Here is a 15,199-nt window from a genome sequence, read left to right as displayed (position 1 = left end):
ACCACTACTTAGAAAAACTTGATCTGAATGTGTAATAGGTTTTGGTGTTCCAACTGAAAAATAAAAATAAACGTTATGTACTCACCATAACAATAGAGCCACATGGTCTGCCAATTCATAGGTCTTTAGCCCATTTAGCTCTGGCTCCCTTACCCATAACTCCCTGCTCCTCCATCAACTCCTCAGATCGAGTTTGCCCCATTTGGAAAAACATTATGATAAAACATATACCACTGAAAACATATCTCTCACAACTTGGAATGAGACAACCAAGGGAAAGAGTCCAAAAAGTTGAACAAACAACCTCCAATGTCCACAGGAGGAAAAACTTGCCACGTTAGCAATAAGGGCAGGGAAATTGAACCAGACAGAGATGGACAACGCAGATCTATTGTTATGGTGAGTACACAACTTTCGTATCCAGTGCTGTCTGCTACATCTGTATTCAAATGCATTCTGCAATACAGTGGAGCCAAAGGAAGTCATGTACCCACATTAAATGTCCAGCTTATAATGCAACACAAATGTATGATGACTCAGCAAAGTAGCAGCATAAATGTCATCCACAAGTACTCTACAGAGAAAAACTGCAGAAGTAGCTACAGCCCGTGCTGAATGACCTTTAGGTTTGCATAAAAGACTCTTACCTTTCAAGGAATATGCAAACAAAATATAATCTGACAGCCATCTGGATAAAGTTACTTTACAAGCATAAATGAAGAAAAGGTCTCACCAATAATATGCTAAGTCTTCAAGTACAAAAAAGTCAAGTAGAGCTAAAGACCGAGCTGCAGATACAAATGGCAGCAAACAAAATTTGGGCAGTTGAAGGAGCAGGGAGTTATGGGTAAAGGAGTTGAAGCCAAATGGGCCGAAGACTTGAATTGGCTGGTGTCGAATCCAAAATCCCACAGGTTTAATCCAGATGGAGTAGAGACAGGATCTTTAAATTTACTTTTGTGATCAGTCTTATTTTTGATATTTTGAGTTTTTTTGGTTTGTCAAACTTCATAATGCTGACATCAATCACTTCAGTTTCAATGGCTTTCCATTTCAATAATTTAATATATGATCATATATGTAAAATGTCCAGAACATAACTGTACTGAGTTGCCATTACATTAGGTACACAAAATCAGAAATATTTCTTCATAAGTATTACATATTCAGATATGCTAACACTCCACAAATGTAAACATGTATTACATGACAGATAATTTGAATTAAAGGTTCACATGTCTTTCGATTTAAAATCACAAACCAAGTGCTGTCTGTGTCTGACTGCCAAGGTGTATTTTCTTACAAATAATTTCAAACTGCTATTTCTAGTCTCAAACTGTTGAGACTACCAATATCCTTAAAGCTATTTGGTACATAAGTCCCATAAATGAGTGTTGTGATCTGAGTGAAATCAAGACTAAATATTTATTGCTTTTTCAAGAAGTTATACTTCCATCATTTTAAATCCATCTATCCATCCTCAACCCCTTTTCCCATTTTGCACATGGGGTCAGGGTGTCACTTCAGCAGTGACAATCATCTCGAGCCAAGGTTTACACCTCTGGGTGCCTAGTCCTGTCACAGTAGTTGATTCATACCACTTCCTCACACACACACTCTCACCTAAGGCCAGTTTAGAATGTCCAAATCCACCTACTGCATATCTTTGGAATGTGGGAGGAAAATGGAGCACCAGGAGGAAATCCATATGATTGCAGGGATACTAAAACAAAAACAGTTTTGAGAAGTGCAGACAGACATTTGCACAATCCAGATTGGCTTTAAAAGTAAATAACATCATATTTATAATGCAAAGATAGGTACCCAAGTGACTTGCCCTGAAAACTTTTAAGAAGAAAATCCCAGAGCTTTATAAAGATGCATATATGTGTACGAAGGTTGAAATCCAAGTCAGACTGTCTAGCAGAAACCGGAGAAGTTCAACATTTCTAAAACAAGCAGAAGACTGAAAAGTATACCTGTTAAATTCTTTTCAGGGTAGCCAACTACAGCAGACAAAAAAGTCAAGCTACCCTGTCTTTATTGCCTCTGAAGCAAGGAGCACTATCTTGCAGTCTCTGGTTGCATTACCCTGTCTATTCCAATATCATTCTCTCAGAATCCATTAAACTATAGAACCATTTTGAAAAAAGGCAAAAAAAAAAAAAACAAGTACCAAAAATACTGTAGAAAGGGCATGGACATCTTGAAAATGCTTAGTAATAAAAGGGTGAACATGAACATGAACTGGAGTCAAAGATGCAGAATCATCAGCAAGTGCCAAAGTAGTACAGTAGTTCTGTAGAGTACACCCCGAGTACACACAATGTGATAACACAAAAAAATCTATAAGGTAACTCATTTTCTTGCGCACTTGTAAGGAATTATTGTTTACTTTTTAGATACGAGTACAAAAGGCTGAATCAGGAGTCCATCCAACATTCTGCAGACCACCTATTTTAGAAAAAATATGCTGTACAAAGACAATGTGGGATTCCAGTGAGACCACAAGTAGTGCATAAATTATTCATTCATTATCTGGTTACCTTCTTAATCCAATTCAGAACTCTGGAGAAGCCACAGACTGTCCTGAGGCACACTGCGAGCAAGGCAGGGAAATTAATCCTGAATAGCTTAATGCAGTAAGTATATCTACACCTACACATATGCACACAGCTACCTATGAATAACTTGGAGAATCACAAATTCATCTACAGCATATCTTAAGGATTGCTCAAGGAAAATTAGTGTGTTACTGTTTTAGTTTCACCTTTTTGCCATTTTTCATTTTTAAAGCCACATACATCAGGTGTGGCAGAAAATAGTGTGGCCCCAAAGCTGCATCAAGGTTCCAAAGGTAGCACTGCTAAGATCATGATTTTTCTTTTTCTAGTTTCCAGACAATGTAATACAGCAACCACCGATGGGTTACCACACTTGGATAAATCAACAAATATTTTGAATGTACTGACATCTACAAGCTGAAAAGTGTCAACACAGTGAAATAAAGTTACTAAACCTTTGGCTGGAAAGTTTCAAGAAGAATTTTCTCTTTCACTGGTACAGCATCAGCAATGAACTCAAGGCATTGCATGGTTATTTAGCTTTTAATATCAGGACAATCAGTGACTAAAATAAATCAATACCTTTTAAGGGTACAAAATGCATGCAGAATGGAAAAAAATGTACTCTTAAAACTGCATTCATCCAAGTAGGGAAACTGACTTACTTTGGGTCTGTCAGGAATGCATTTTCCCTTAACAGTGTAAAAATCACCTACAGCTTACACAGCAGTTTCTGATAATAATCAAATCCACACACCTGAAGCAATTCGACATCAGAGGAACTTGCTTGCCCTGGAACCAGCTCTGTCAGCATCTCGGACATCACTTTCCCATTGCCATTCACCACCTCCATCTCTTTTCTCAACTTCATGACCTGCCAAATACAGCCATAAAAAGTAATTATAGCACAACGCTCTACAGTAATTTAGACAACAGTTAGTATAACAGAAATCTAAATGAATGCATAAATGCATCCCACAGCAGACAGCACACAAGACTTGTAGAAAACAATGGCTAGGTGAGAAAAAGGAAACACTTTTTAAACTGCAGTACATGAGGTACCACACCGACATTTTTAGTGTTCAGTACAGAGAATCAGAATACCATTCTATAAGAAAGCAGCAGTACACTACAGAGATGAGTTTCTTTACAGGATGTTTTTTATTATGAGAGTGAGTAAATAAGTCCTTGCAGACCCATTTAACCAACAACTTGAACTACAAAGGCAACTCCTGAGTTTTCCATGCTGACAGCATTTATCAATTAATTATCGTATCTTTGGAATGTGGTAGGAAAAATGAATACATGAAGAAAACTCGTACCAATACGCATACTCCATGCAGACAGTAAACCAAAGTAAGAACTGAATCCTGGACCTGTGAGACAGCAACATAAAAATATATCACCTGAGAGTTTAATACAGTCTATTTTTAGTTAAAATAAGCCTTTCTTTAAAAAATCAGAAAGCACAATGAAAAAGTGTACAGAATTGAAAAAATAATGTTAGCCAACATCCATTACTTACAAGTCAAAATGTCTAGCTTATGTACACATCCCATCTGATAACTGCTTATAGTTGCATAAAGGCATATATAATTTCTTCTACTACGTATACTATAATGCACCCCCTTTTATTATACTGTGTACTGCAATGATCTCTTCACTATTAATTGTATCAATCCGTACTGCAATGATCTCTCTATTTTTACACTGTATCTATGCATTTTTGCAATTCTGTCCTATCTGAATTTTCTTTCACTCTGAATGACACTCTCTCTGCTGCAGAAGCAACTAAGAAACGTCAAACCATAACAACAGGTAACATACTGGTCTTTCACAAGACTAAATCAAGCAATGGCAAATGAAGAGTGTCACCATAAAATAAGCCACAGCTAGTCTAGACAACAAATGTTTAGTCCGTGGAGTTGTCCTCCAGGTGTCATGGCTGGCATCACTGGGAGAGGTCAAGACTGTGTGATGCTTGGTCTTTAAGGGGCTTTTTATTTTTGTACAGTGGGTTGACAGACAAAAGGAAGGTAGGTCATAATGGTTTTCAACAGTAGACAGTGCTTGCTTTTTTTTTCAGAATATTACCAAGAGGGCCTAAGACATATGGCCAAAGAGGTCCTCTTACCAAAGGGGGCAACCAGGTTGGCTCGTCTTAGTACTCACATGAGGAAAGAGGCCCTCAGGTGTGATGTCCTATCGCTGCCACCCAAGCCAAAGGATGAGCACTGTCAAAATTATAGCCAATTGTGAGTAATATCCAATGGCCCAAGTGAACTGGGATTCATCCAGCATTATTGGTGTAGAGGGATTATGGCCCAGGCCACCAGCGTTCAATTAGTGGCTTGAGTGCCTGATGCATCTGGTAGAGAATGAGGGGAGTGGGTGATTGCTGCCTGTTCACCAATCCAGGGGGTGAGGTGGCTCTAGCTTGCATCTTAGATTACACCTAATGGGAGCATTAGGCATTGCACCCATAAGGCAAGAGCCTATCAGCATGCCCTGGTACTATGCATGTCCTGTGCAGCTGCAAGAGCATGCAGAGGCACACACCCTGCTGTTAGACAGCACACAGCACAGTTCACAATGCTGCCACGAGGAAAGTGCTCCTACGGGGAGAGTATGACACGTCACAGGGCCAGCAAATTTGCCGCCTATCTACCAACAATTCTTACTACTTGGGGAACAACTGGGTCAACTAGGTCTCTTGGTCAGGAAAGCATACGATGTAGGGCTTTTGCCTAACCAGGGAAATGCTTAATTCTCAGTCCAAGTGAAGAATGGGACAATAAGGTGCAGGTGGAGAAGCCACTAGGTCAGGCCTTTGGTCAGAAAAAAATTAAAGCAGGTCACAATAGCTCACTGAAGAAACCATAGATTCTTTTACCAGTTCTTCCTTGAACCTAGAGAGAAAAGAAAACTTTTCCAAGGATGTATCTACTAGATTGGAACATGGTTATACAAGGCAGATAGTAAAGGGATCGAAGTCCTTGGTGCAAAACAGGGGAACACCTACTTCTTAACCCTTTCCAAATCTACTTCTTTTCTTGCTGTAAGGTAGCAAAAGGTGATATGGTTTTCAGGTCCTGTCCTGGACTGATGAGCTAATGAAATAGTCTACTAAAGTTTCCTGGTCAGGATTTCACTCTTCTAACTGAGGGTCTTTTGGAGGTTATCTGCCTTCTGTGGGACTTGGGAAGAGCTATCCCACTGGACTCAAAAGAGGAGATGAACTGGGAATCCTCATCTTTCTCCACATATTCATTCAGGAACTTTGGGTTGGTGAACAGATGCACCATAGCAGCTCACGGGGATAATCTATCAGCCTTAAGATCACTTCAAAGAGTATCAAGTGGGAAGCTACAGACCTCAACCTTCTTCTTCTGTCTTACAGATAATGATCGCTAATTCCTCCCAAAATGCAGAGGGGGAAGTTAGAAATTTTGCCTCACCCAACTCCATGCAAGGACAGTCCAGTAAGTGTCAACATGAGACAGGATGTTCAAAAGTCCTACCTTTTTTGCAAAGGATGGCCTGCACCTCTTATTCCAAGGCCTCTGCATACCGGCTAAAGTCTCTGAAGGCCCCACAGTGCTCTTTTAGGCAGAGTTTATCTGATGCACACCCCAGTGTAAGATATCAAATCCAAAACAGGATTACATGAAGGTGACTCTGCTCAACATCAGAAGTCTTAACAAAATGCCTGACCTTGAGGCCCTCCTGAATTTGGAGCACATCCATGTCTGCAGAATTACTGAAAGTAGGTTTAAACATTCAGAAAGCATTCTTTCCATATCTGGGTTTTGCCCCTATCATGCCTTTAGACCTGATAACAGCTGTGGTGGTATCTCCATATTTGTTAGGGATCACACAATATCTACACAGATTGAGAGAGACCTACAAAAGGAAGTCACTGAATCCCAAGTCACACGGAAAAGGATCAACAACCAGCTTATAACGTGTTAGATGACACCCTCTCTGTCCCTTGACAATCATGTAATGTTACTAAATGTACTCCGCAAACTCCCTATAAACAAGAACTCCATTACTCTCGAAGATTTTAACTACCAATCCATAAACAGGAGCACCTACACCTTAAATATAGGAAGAACCCAAAAGTTCTTACATTTCATAAACAAAAACTCTCTGGAACAAATTGTTAAACCCACTAGGCATCATTACTGACCTGGTTCTATACTATTCTCCTGGTATTTTCTTTTCTGATTAAGGTTCATAGATTGGTACTAGGCTATCAGCCCTAGGGCCTATACAAGCCTAGCCATAACAATTCCCTGGATATTTCTTCCCACAATATTTACTTCTCTGGACCCCTGTCTAGCTGGGCGACTGACATGATCCCCGGGGTGAATTTCCTATCTCCCATCCAATCATCAAGGTTCCTTTTGAAGAGAACCAAGAAGGCACGCTGCTTGACATGTATGGGCAGTCTATTCCAAAATATGGGGAGTCTCTGGGTCAGGAACCTTTCCCTCCAGTTAGCTTTGTTTATTGAGATGACAAGGTTTAGATCCCTGGAGCGTGTGGCTCTGAGGGATTGGGATTTCTTTAAGTGGAGCATGTCCAACAGCTCAGAGTTTGACATGACCTTGTATGTTAAGCAGAGATCGACTCTGGGTAGATGACATGCCACAGAGTACAGCTGGAGTTTTTTTAGATGGTCAGCATATGGCATCAGCTTTAGGCCTGTGATTCTTTTAGTGAGGTATTTCTGTGGCCTTTCCAGCTGTTGTAGATGTCTTGTGAGGTACATACCAAATGGGGCATTATACACTGTAATGGGTCTAATGAGGGATGAGAATAGTGGGACAATGACCTCCTTTTTTCTGGATGAAAAGCCTTTAGTGATGAGGTGTGCCACATAGAAGGATTTCCTGACTGTTGTGGCGATGTGGTTATCAAAAGTGAGACCACTGTCCACCTGTGACCCTAAGTCTCTCATCACACTTTCGATGTTTAGTGCACTGCCATCTATGTGGTAATTCATGGGTACATGTTTTTTTTCCAAAGGAGATAACTATACATTTCTTGGCATTAAGCTTGAGCCCATGGCTCTGGCACCTGGCATCTGTTTCTGTAAGGCCTTTTGTAGAATATCCACATCATTTGGAGATTCAATAATGGCTCCCAGTTTGCAGTCATCTGCGAACTTTGTTAGCCAGAGTCCCTTAGTGTTGGCCTGTACTTCAGAGAAGTAGATGCCAAACAAGAGTGGTCCCAGGACTGAACCCTGATGTACTCCACTTGTCACTTGTCTGGAGCTGGATTTGGAGTCAGCTACTTTTACAGTCTGGGTTCTGTCAGTAAGCCAGTTGGCAACCCATTGAGTGAAGTAGGGATTTATGCCCACAGCTTAGTAAGTTTATCTATGATTCCAGAGTGGGGGATGGTGTTGAAGGCCTTGGCGAGGTCCAGATAGGCTGTGTGGACTGCCTTACCCTCATCCACAGCTCTGGAGACTGATTCAAAGAAGTCAATCAGGTTCAGGAGACAAGATCGGCCCTTCATAAACCCAAACTTGGTGGGGTCCAGAGTTTGAAGGTTGCCAATATCTTTGTTTTTAAGTTCCATGACAATGCATTCCATGTCCTTGCAGATCAGGCTTGTCAGACTGATGGGACGGTAGTTCCCAGGATCCAAGGTGGATCCCCCCCCTTGTGGAGTGGGATAACTGTAGCTGTGCACCACTCAGTGGGCACGAAGCCTGAAGTGAGGCTATGATTAAACATGACACTTACATGAGGTGCCAGTTCATTTTGTAGTTCATGTAGTACACAGCCTGGGATATCATCTGGTCCCATGGATGTTGTATTCTTAGCTTTGGAGAGTGCGGTTTCTACCTGTGTGGCTGTGATTACTGGAATTTGGCAATCTTTTGGTAATGAGATGGGCCCTTTAGGGGGTGAGAGGGGGGTGAAGTTGGCACTAAATCGATCTGCCAGGATAAGTCAGACCATAAACTAGCAACCTTAACCATTAAAATATCTAAACCTGCAGACACCAATATCCTGGAATTCAAGAATTTCAAATGTATAAATCTCATCAAATTCTATGATGAAATTTCAAAAATTCACTTACAGCAGCATAAACCCAGATGTTACCACAGCAGGAAGCTTCACAAAAGAGTTCTGTGGACAATTAGATACAGATATAGAACCAGCAGTCCCAACCTGATCTAAACATAATGGGAAATTCTGACACAAACCATTCTGTTTGGTCCACCAACATAAGTAAGCTTTACTATAAAAAAAAAAATAAAATAAAATAAATACAACAGATCAAAAGACTCTCAAATCAATGATTACATCAGGAAATTTACCAAAAACCTGAAAAATACTATTAGGTGTATTAAGACAGCCTATAGACTTCTATTAGCATCTGAAGTGAAGGACAATTACAAATCCTTCTTTAGTTATGTTAGGAAACCAAGAAATCACACCAACATTGCTTTGAACTTATTCATATTGGCACCATCTACTCTGACCCAGTATACATTGCCAAAATACCAGCAAACAAATTCATTGCAAGCTTCACCTAAGAGATGACTATCCAAAGTCAACTTATCTCTGAAGCTGTCAAACATCCAGTCATCACTAAAGAATATGTACTAAAGATGCTCCCCAAGTCTAAATATACCTCCTCCATGGGATCTTGTAATATACACAACTCTGGTGACGGACTCAAAGAAGTCGACCAGGTTAAGTCAATGGTAGTCCACTGAACACAGAAGGCGTTGCAAGAGATCTGGGAACACAAGTTGACAGCAACCTCTCTTTTAATCAGCACATTGCCACTGTGGTCAGAAAGTCCTTCTATGTGGCACATCTCATTAATAAGGGTTTTGCATCCAGGAAGAAAGAGGTCATTGTCTCCCTCTACTCTTCCCTCATTAGGCCAATCATCGAGTACAATGTCCCATTTGGCATGTACCTCACTAGACACCCGCAACAACTGGAGAGGCTGCAAAAGTATCTCACAAAGAGGATCTTTGGCCTTAAACACTTATCCTATATGGGCAGACTCAAAAAACTCCAACTATTCTCTGTCTCATACCGCCTACTTAGAGGCAATCTCTGCTTGACTTACAAAGCCATGTCTGACCCAGCTCTGTTAGAAATTATAAATCTAAAGAAATCCCAATCCCTCCACATCACACGCTCCAGACACCTCAACCTCATTACCACAATCAACAGAATATGCTGGAGGGACAGGTTCATAAGCCAGAGACTGCCCATGCTACGGAATAGACTTCTCATACATGTCAAGCAGAGCACCTCACTGGCCCCTCTTCAAGACAGATCTTGATGAGTGGATGGGAAACAGAAAATTCATCCCCGGGAACACTCCAGTGGCTCTACTCGACAGAAGCACTGGGAACTAAGGTCGGGTGGCACAATGCCAGGGTAATCCTATGGGCTAGGCTTGTAAAGGCTCCAGGGCCATTAGCCTAGTACACACCTATGAACCTACACCTGGCTGAGTACTAAAAAAGCTTTGGAAGACATGTTCCTTAAACTATTTAACATGTGTTTAGCCACTGGCTTTGTCCCTGAGGTTTGGCACATGGTAACAGTGATGCCATTTCATAAAGGTGGCCTTTCCCCTGTCCTTTGAAATTATAGGTCCAGCAGCCTGACAAGTCTTAGTTGCAAAGCCATGAAATGTATAACTGACCTAATAAATTACCATGTTAAAAATCTCATCAGGCTAGGCTTACCGAACTTTGGATTTGTCAAGTGTATATTCTCTCCAATGAATCAGGTTAACTTTTTTCAAAGAGTGACACTTGCTGTTGATAGTGACCATGCTGCCTACATGGCATACCTTGACCTGGTCAAGATCTTTAACACCATAACCATGCTATCATAGTTAGTAAGCTTAATTCATTACAAACAGATCCCTGCATAGTAAGATGGACAACAAACTGGCTTAAGGACATAACCCACACAGTGCAAGTAGGGGGTACTTCGCCAAAGAGTATGATGGTGACCAGTGGTGTCCCACAGCATTGTATGCTTGACCCCTTTTGTTTGGCATTTACATTTCTGATCTCCAGACCATAAACCAGGACATCTGTCTCACCATGCTTGTCCCTGTAGAAAACTGAAAATTGGATGTCACTGTCAAGTCACCCTTTAACACCCAAGCCTGTCAGCAAGAACTTTCATTTGTTAATACCTGGTGTTACACAAATGGACTTAAATTAAATGATAAAAAGTACAGTACTGTCACATTTGGTAGAACGCCCTTCCCTCTAGCCACGCAATACAGAAAATATTCCACTCCAAGATGAGAATGCTTACAGATCTTGGAACCTGGGTTGATAATTCCATTTCTTTTAATAATCATGTAGCAATAATAGTCAGAAAGTCCTGCTATACAGCACAACCGATTGCCAGAGAAATGTCATCCAGATCTAAAGAGGTCAATGTCCTCTTTTATTCAGTATTGATTAGTCAAACTGTTGAACAAAGTGTGATTGGTACCCCACTAGAAATATGAAACAGATTCCAGAGGTTTCTAACTAAGATCATTGTTGATTTAAAAATTCTATTTCAGAAAAGACTAAGCACTATCCCGGTATTCAACATCATACAGACTGCAAAGAGGAGATATTTTCTTTGTTTTCATTGCCATTAGGGACCCAGTGGTCCTGGAATTTTTTATCTCCACAAATCAAACAGTCCCAAAAATACCAGAACCAGAGATCTAAATCTTTACCAACAAATAAATAAAACAAAGATAAGTTCATTGCTGAGCACATTCCCCACTTCTGAAATAAACTTTGACTGCAAATTAAGCAGTGTGATATATACATCATCATCCTTCATATGTGAAATAGATGACTAGATGGGTATTTACACATTTACCTCTGACCTCACCAGCCTAACCCTCCTCAAGACAGGAGGTTCTGTCTGAGGGTGGGTACTGGCAAGACAGCAATGGTTGTAAGACTCAATTGCCTTGTTATGCCCTTTAACCCCATGATCCTAAATCAATCTGAATATGTAACAAGTGGCTGGTGGAGGTGGTGATGGTGGGTCAGGCATCAAGGTACTGGCATTCAGAGACACAAATGCCAACAGTGGGATGCAGACTTTAGAGGTGGTTACCAGAGCTGGTGTCAGCATGAAGCCACATTTACTTAGAATGTGGTCCCACAGTAGTGAGGAAAGGTCCTGTGACTTTTCAAAGTATCTGTAATCAAACACTTCAACTGTGACTCGGATGAAGAAAGATACAGTAGACTTTCCTCTCTGTGAGACAGGGGGTGGGGGGTGTACAGAAACATCCATGGCCCTGACAACTACCACCAAATCATACCTGGGGACTCAAAAGACCACCTCCTGGGACTGAAAAGGACTACTCACAGGCATGCTCTAAATGTTTAACTGAGGGCTTTTTATCACCTAATCACACCAGGTCACACAACCAAAGATGGCTGCCAGGCAAGCACCAACTGCTGAAGTCGAACAGAGGTGCAAACTCAGTTATCTTGATACTGGAATTATCTCTAAGAGGGTGTGACCAATTTCTTCCCTAAAACTACTGCCTTCTAACTTTGCTTAAGCATAAGCCAGCTGGTGCAAGGACTCTCTCACTGATTCACCATTCTCCAGCAAGACAGTAGGCTTTTCCCTCAAGCACCTTGGGGAGGCCTGACTGAAATGTACTTGTGGTAGTGCTTCCTTCCTGTTGTACTCCTGTCCCAGACAATAAACATTATTTCTCATGATCTGCCACACAGAAACATAATAAGATGGCATAGCTGCTTTCCCACAATGCATGTCAGAACTGACACATGAACTGTGGGAGTGGAGGGGCCAAAAAGAGCTGCTAGCCATGCTCAAGTGCAGCACAAGACCTGCACTGGTAAAGGAAGAACAACCCTCATTTTCTATACCCACATGTCCATAAAGTTTACAACTCACAAGCAACATACTAAGCAATATATGTACCTCTTTCATCACCTTATCTCCATCCTCCTCTCCAGGAACATTCACCCTAACTCTGGCCCCTCTCCCTCCCTACCCCATCATTCCCACACAACTGGCAAATCCCTCCACTTCTCAGCTCTAAATGCTCAGAGCATATTAACAAAATTCCCAACCTCTATGCCTGGCTTCTCCACAATCAGCCTGACATTCTCTGTAGCTCAGAAACCTGGCTTAAACCCAATATAAAGGACTGTGAACTATTACCACCTAACTACTGTATGATTAGGAAAGACAGAACACACAAAAAAGAGGGGGAGTCGCTCTCCTTTACACATCATCCTTTTTAATTACCCCTTACACCAAACCTACTCCCAAATTTGGTAATGCAGAACTAATTTCAGCCCTACTTCAGATAAATAAACAAAACCCTATATGCATAGTCACCCTTCATATCCCTCCTGAAGACAATGTCTCAGTCCTTGAAGATATTCTCTCCTGGTTTTCCACCAACATAACTAATGAAACTATAGTCCTGGGTGATGTTAATATTAACTGAGTCACTATTCAATCTCCCACTAACTCGCTGAATATAAATTTATACAACTTCTCTCAGCTTATTAGTTCAACAACTAGGCCTTCCAAGGACTTCCATACTGGAAGCACCCTAGACTGGATTCTGGTTTCCCATCCCCATTATATCTCTGACAGTGGTACTCTTCCCAACCCACTAAGCAACCACTTTCCCAATTCAGCCTACAGTCTTCCTTAAAACTAACCCATACCTATGCTTCCACTCGGAGCCTAAAAACTTTAATTCTAGCACATTCTCAGATGCACTAAAAAGAATTAACTGGAACCCATTTAATACCCTTCCTTAGAAAATGCTGTTACATACTTTAACTCAAACTTCTTAACGTTGCTAGACTCCTTTGCCCCCGATAAAACGAATAAAAAGGAATCCTGTCCCATGGCTAACCAAAAATACCTTGGTTACTGTGAGACTCCGAGATAAGGCTTGGAAACGCTACCACAAAAATAAATCTAACATGACCTTAAATGAATACAAAACACTTCGCAATAAAGTAAAAAAACTTATCATCTCAAACAGTAAAGCGTATTTCTCTTCACTCCAAACCAACCATAACACCAACCCCAAAAAATTCTGGAATCTCTTCTCTCCTGAACCCTGGTAAAAAAAAAAACCCTCCACTGAACCAAATGCCTCCGATTTAGATTTAGCCACCCAATTTAACTCTTTCTTTATCAATTCCATAGCTAATTTAACATCGTCCTTCACCAACAATTCAGCTTCTCCACCCCCACCTATCCCTTCCTCCTATAGCATCTCCCAATCCCAACTGACCCCCTTCTCCATGAACCCCATCCCTATATCTACCATAAAAAAAACTTCTTCTAAAATTGAAACCTGGTTCTCATGCCCAATGAAATACCCTCCTACTTCTTAACAGTAGCCGCAGAAGCCATTGCTCTTCCCATCTGCATTCTAATAAATCAATCTATTTCAGAATGCATTTTCTCCAGCTCTGGAAAAAGGCCTTTATTATTCCACTCCATAAAGGTGGCAACAACAATATCTCTAATTTTTGACCTATCGCCATCTTATCCCCCATTTCGAAAATGCATCCACCTACAACTGCTACCCTATCTTATAAATAACCACCTTCTTACTCCCAAACATCATGGATTCAGACCCGGACATAGCACCACAACAGCCCTCCTCTCCTTCCTAGTAACTATCAACAACGCCCGTGACTCCAGTCATACCGTGTCCACCCTCCTCCTTGACCTCTCTAAGACATTCAACATCTTCTTCTCACTAAACTCACCAAACTAAACCTACCTCACTTCTCTATCAACTGGTTTACCAGTTGCGTCTCAAATAGGCAACAAGCAGTCAGATGGAAAAGGCCACCTCTCCTTTCCTCAATACTCCTACAGGTGTCCCGCAAGGTTCAATTCTAGGCCCCCTTCTATTCAACATATTCATAAATTAATTCTACAAAGTCATACCTAATGCCAACCTTATCCAATACGCCGATGACTCTACTATAATCTGCTCTGCCTCCATTATCTCCACTCTAACTAAACTAACCCAGGATCCCTTCTCTTCCACTGAACAGTGGATGCTAGACAACCATCTAGCACTCAATGCAACCAAAACTAAACTTGTATTTACTGTTTCCAAAACCACTACCCTAGATAAAAACTCACGCTCAGTCACCAGTCATAATAATACTCCTCTCAAAAGAGTTCCCTATGCTAAACTACTAGGAGTCCTCTTTGACGATCAGCTAAAGTTTAATAACCATTTACAAGTAAATATTAAAAAAACACAAAACAATTGCCATGCTTTACCGCTACAATTGTTATTTCTCCCTCCACCAGGCTTGTCCTAGCTAATACATATGTTAGCCCATCCCTCCTTTATGGTGCCCTATCCTCACTAACCTGCAATCATCCCTCCAAACAAAACTCTCCTCGTGCTACAACAAAATATCAAAATTTGCAATAGGCCACAGATCCACATCCCACCATTGTACTGCCCTACATCAACTGAATTGGCTTGAGCTGCTCAATTTCCTCATCTACACTCAACTTGTTCAAATACACAAACTTATTTTTAGCCCCTCTCCCTGTCCCTCCCTTGCCTCC

General features: G+C 41.1%; 1 protein-coding gene across 4 annotated transcripts in view; it reads right to left on the bottom strand.

Annotated features, from left to right (window-relative positions):
* Positions 1-15,199, bottom strand: part of TOM1 (target of myb1 membrane trafficking protein) — a 1,917,838-nt gene that overhangs the window by 810,034 nt on the left and 1,092,605 nt on the right. For all 4 annotated transcript variants that reach the window (XM_044068060.1, XM_044068069.1, XM_044068077.1 and 1 more), the window contains exon 7: positions 3,322-3,438. In XM_044068060.1, the coding sequence (XP_043923995.1) occupies positions 3,322-3,438 (117 nt within the window). The remainder of the gene's footprint in view (positions 1-3,321; positions 3,439-15,199) is intronic.

This window comes from Protopterus annectens, chromosome 1.part0 (assembly GCF_019279795.1).
Source record: "Protopterus annectens isolate FY-2018-M chromosome 1.part0, PAN1.0, whole genome shotgun sequence".
Classification (NCBI taxonomy): Eukaryota; Metazoa; Chordata; order Ceratodontiformes; family Protopteridae; genus Protopterus; species Protopterus annectens.
The sequence above is the reverse complement of the archived record's forward strand: the minus strand, read 5'-3'. Positions and strand labels throughout refer to the sequence as shown.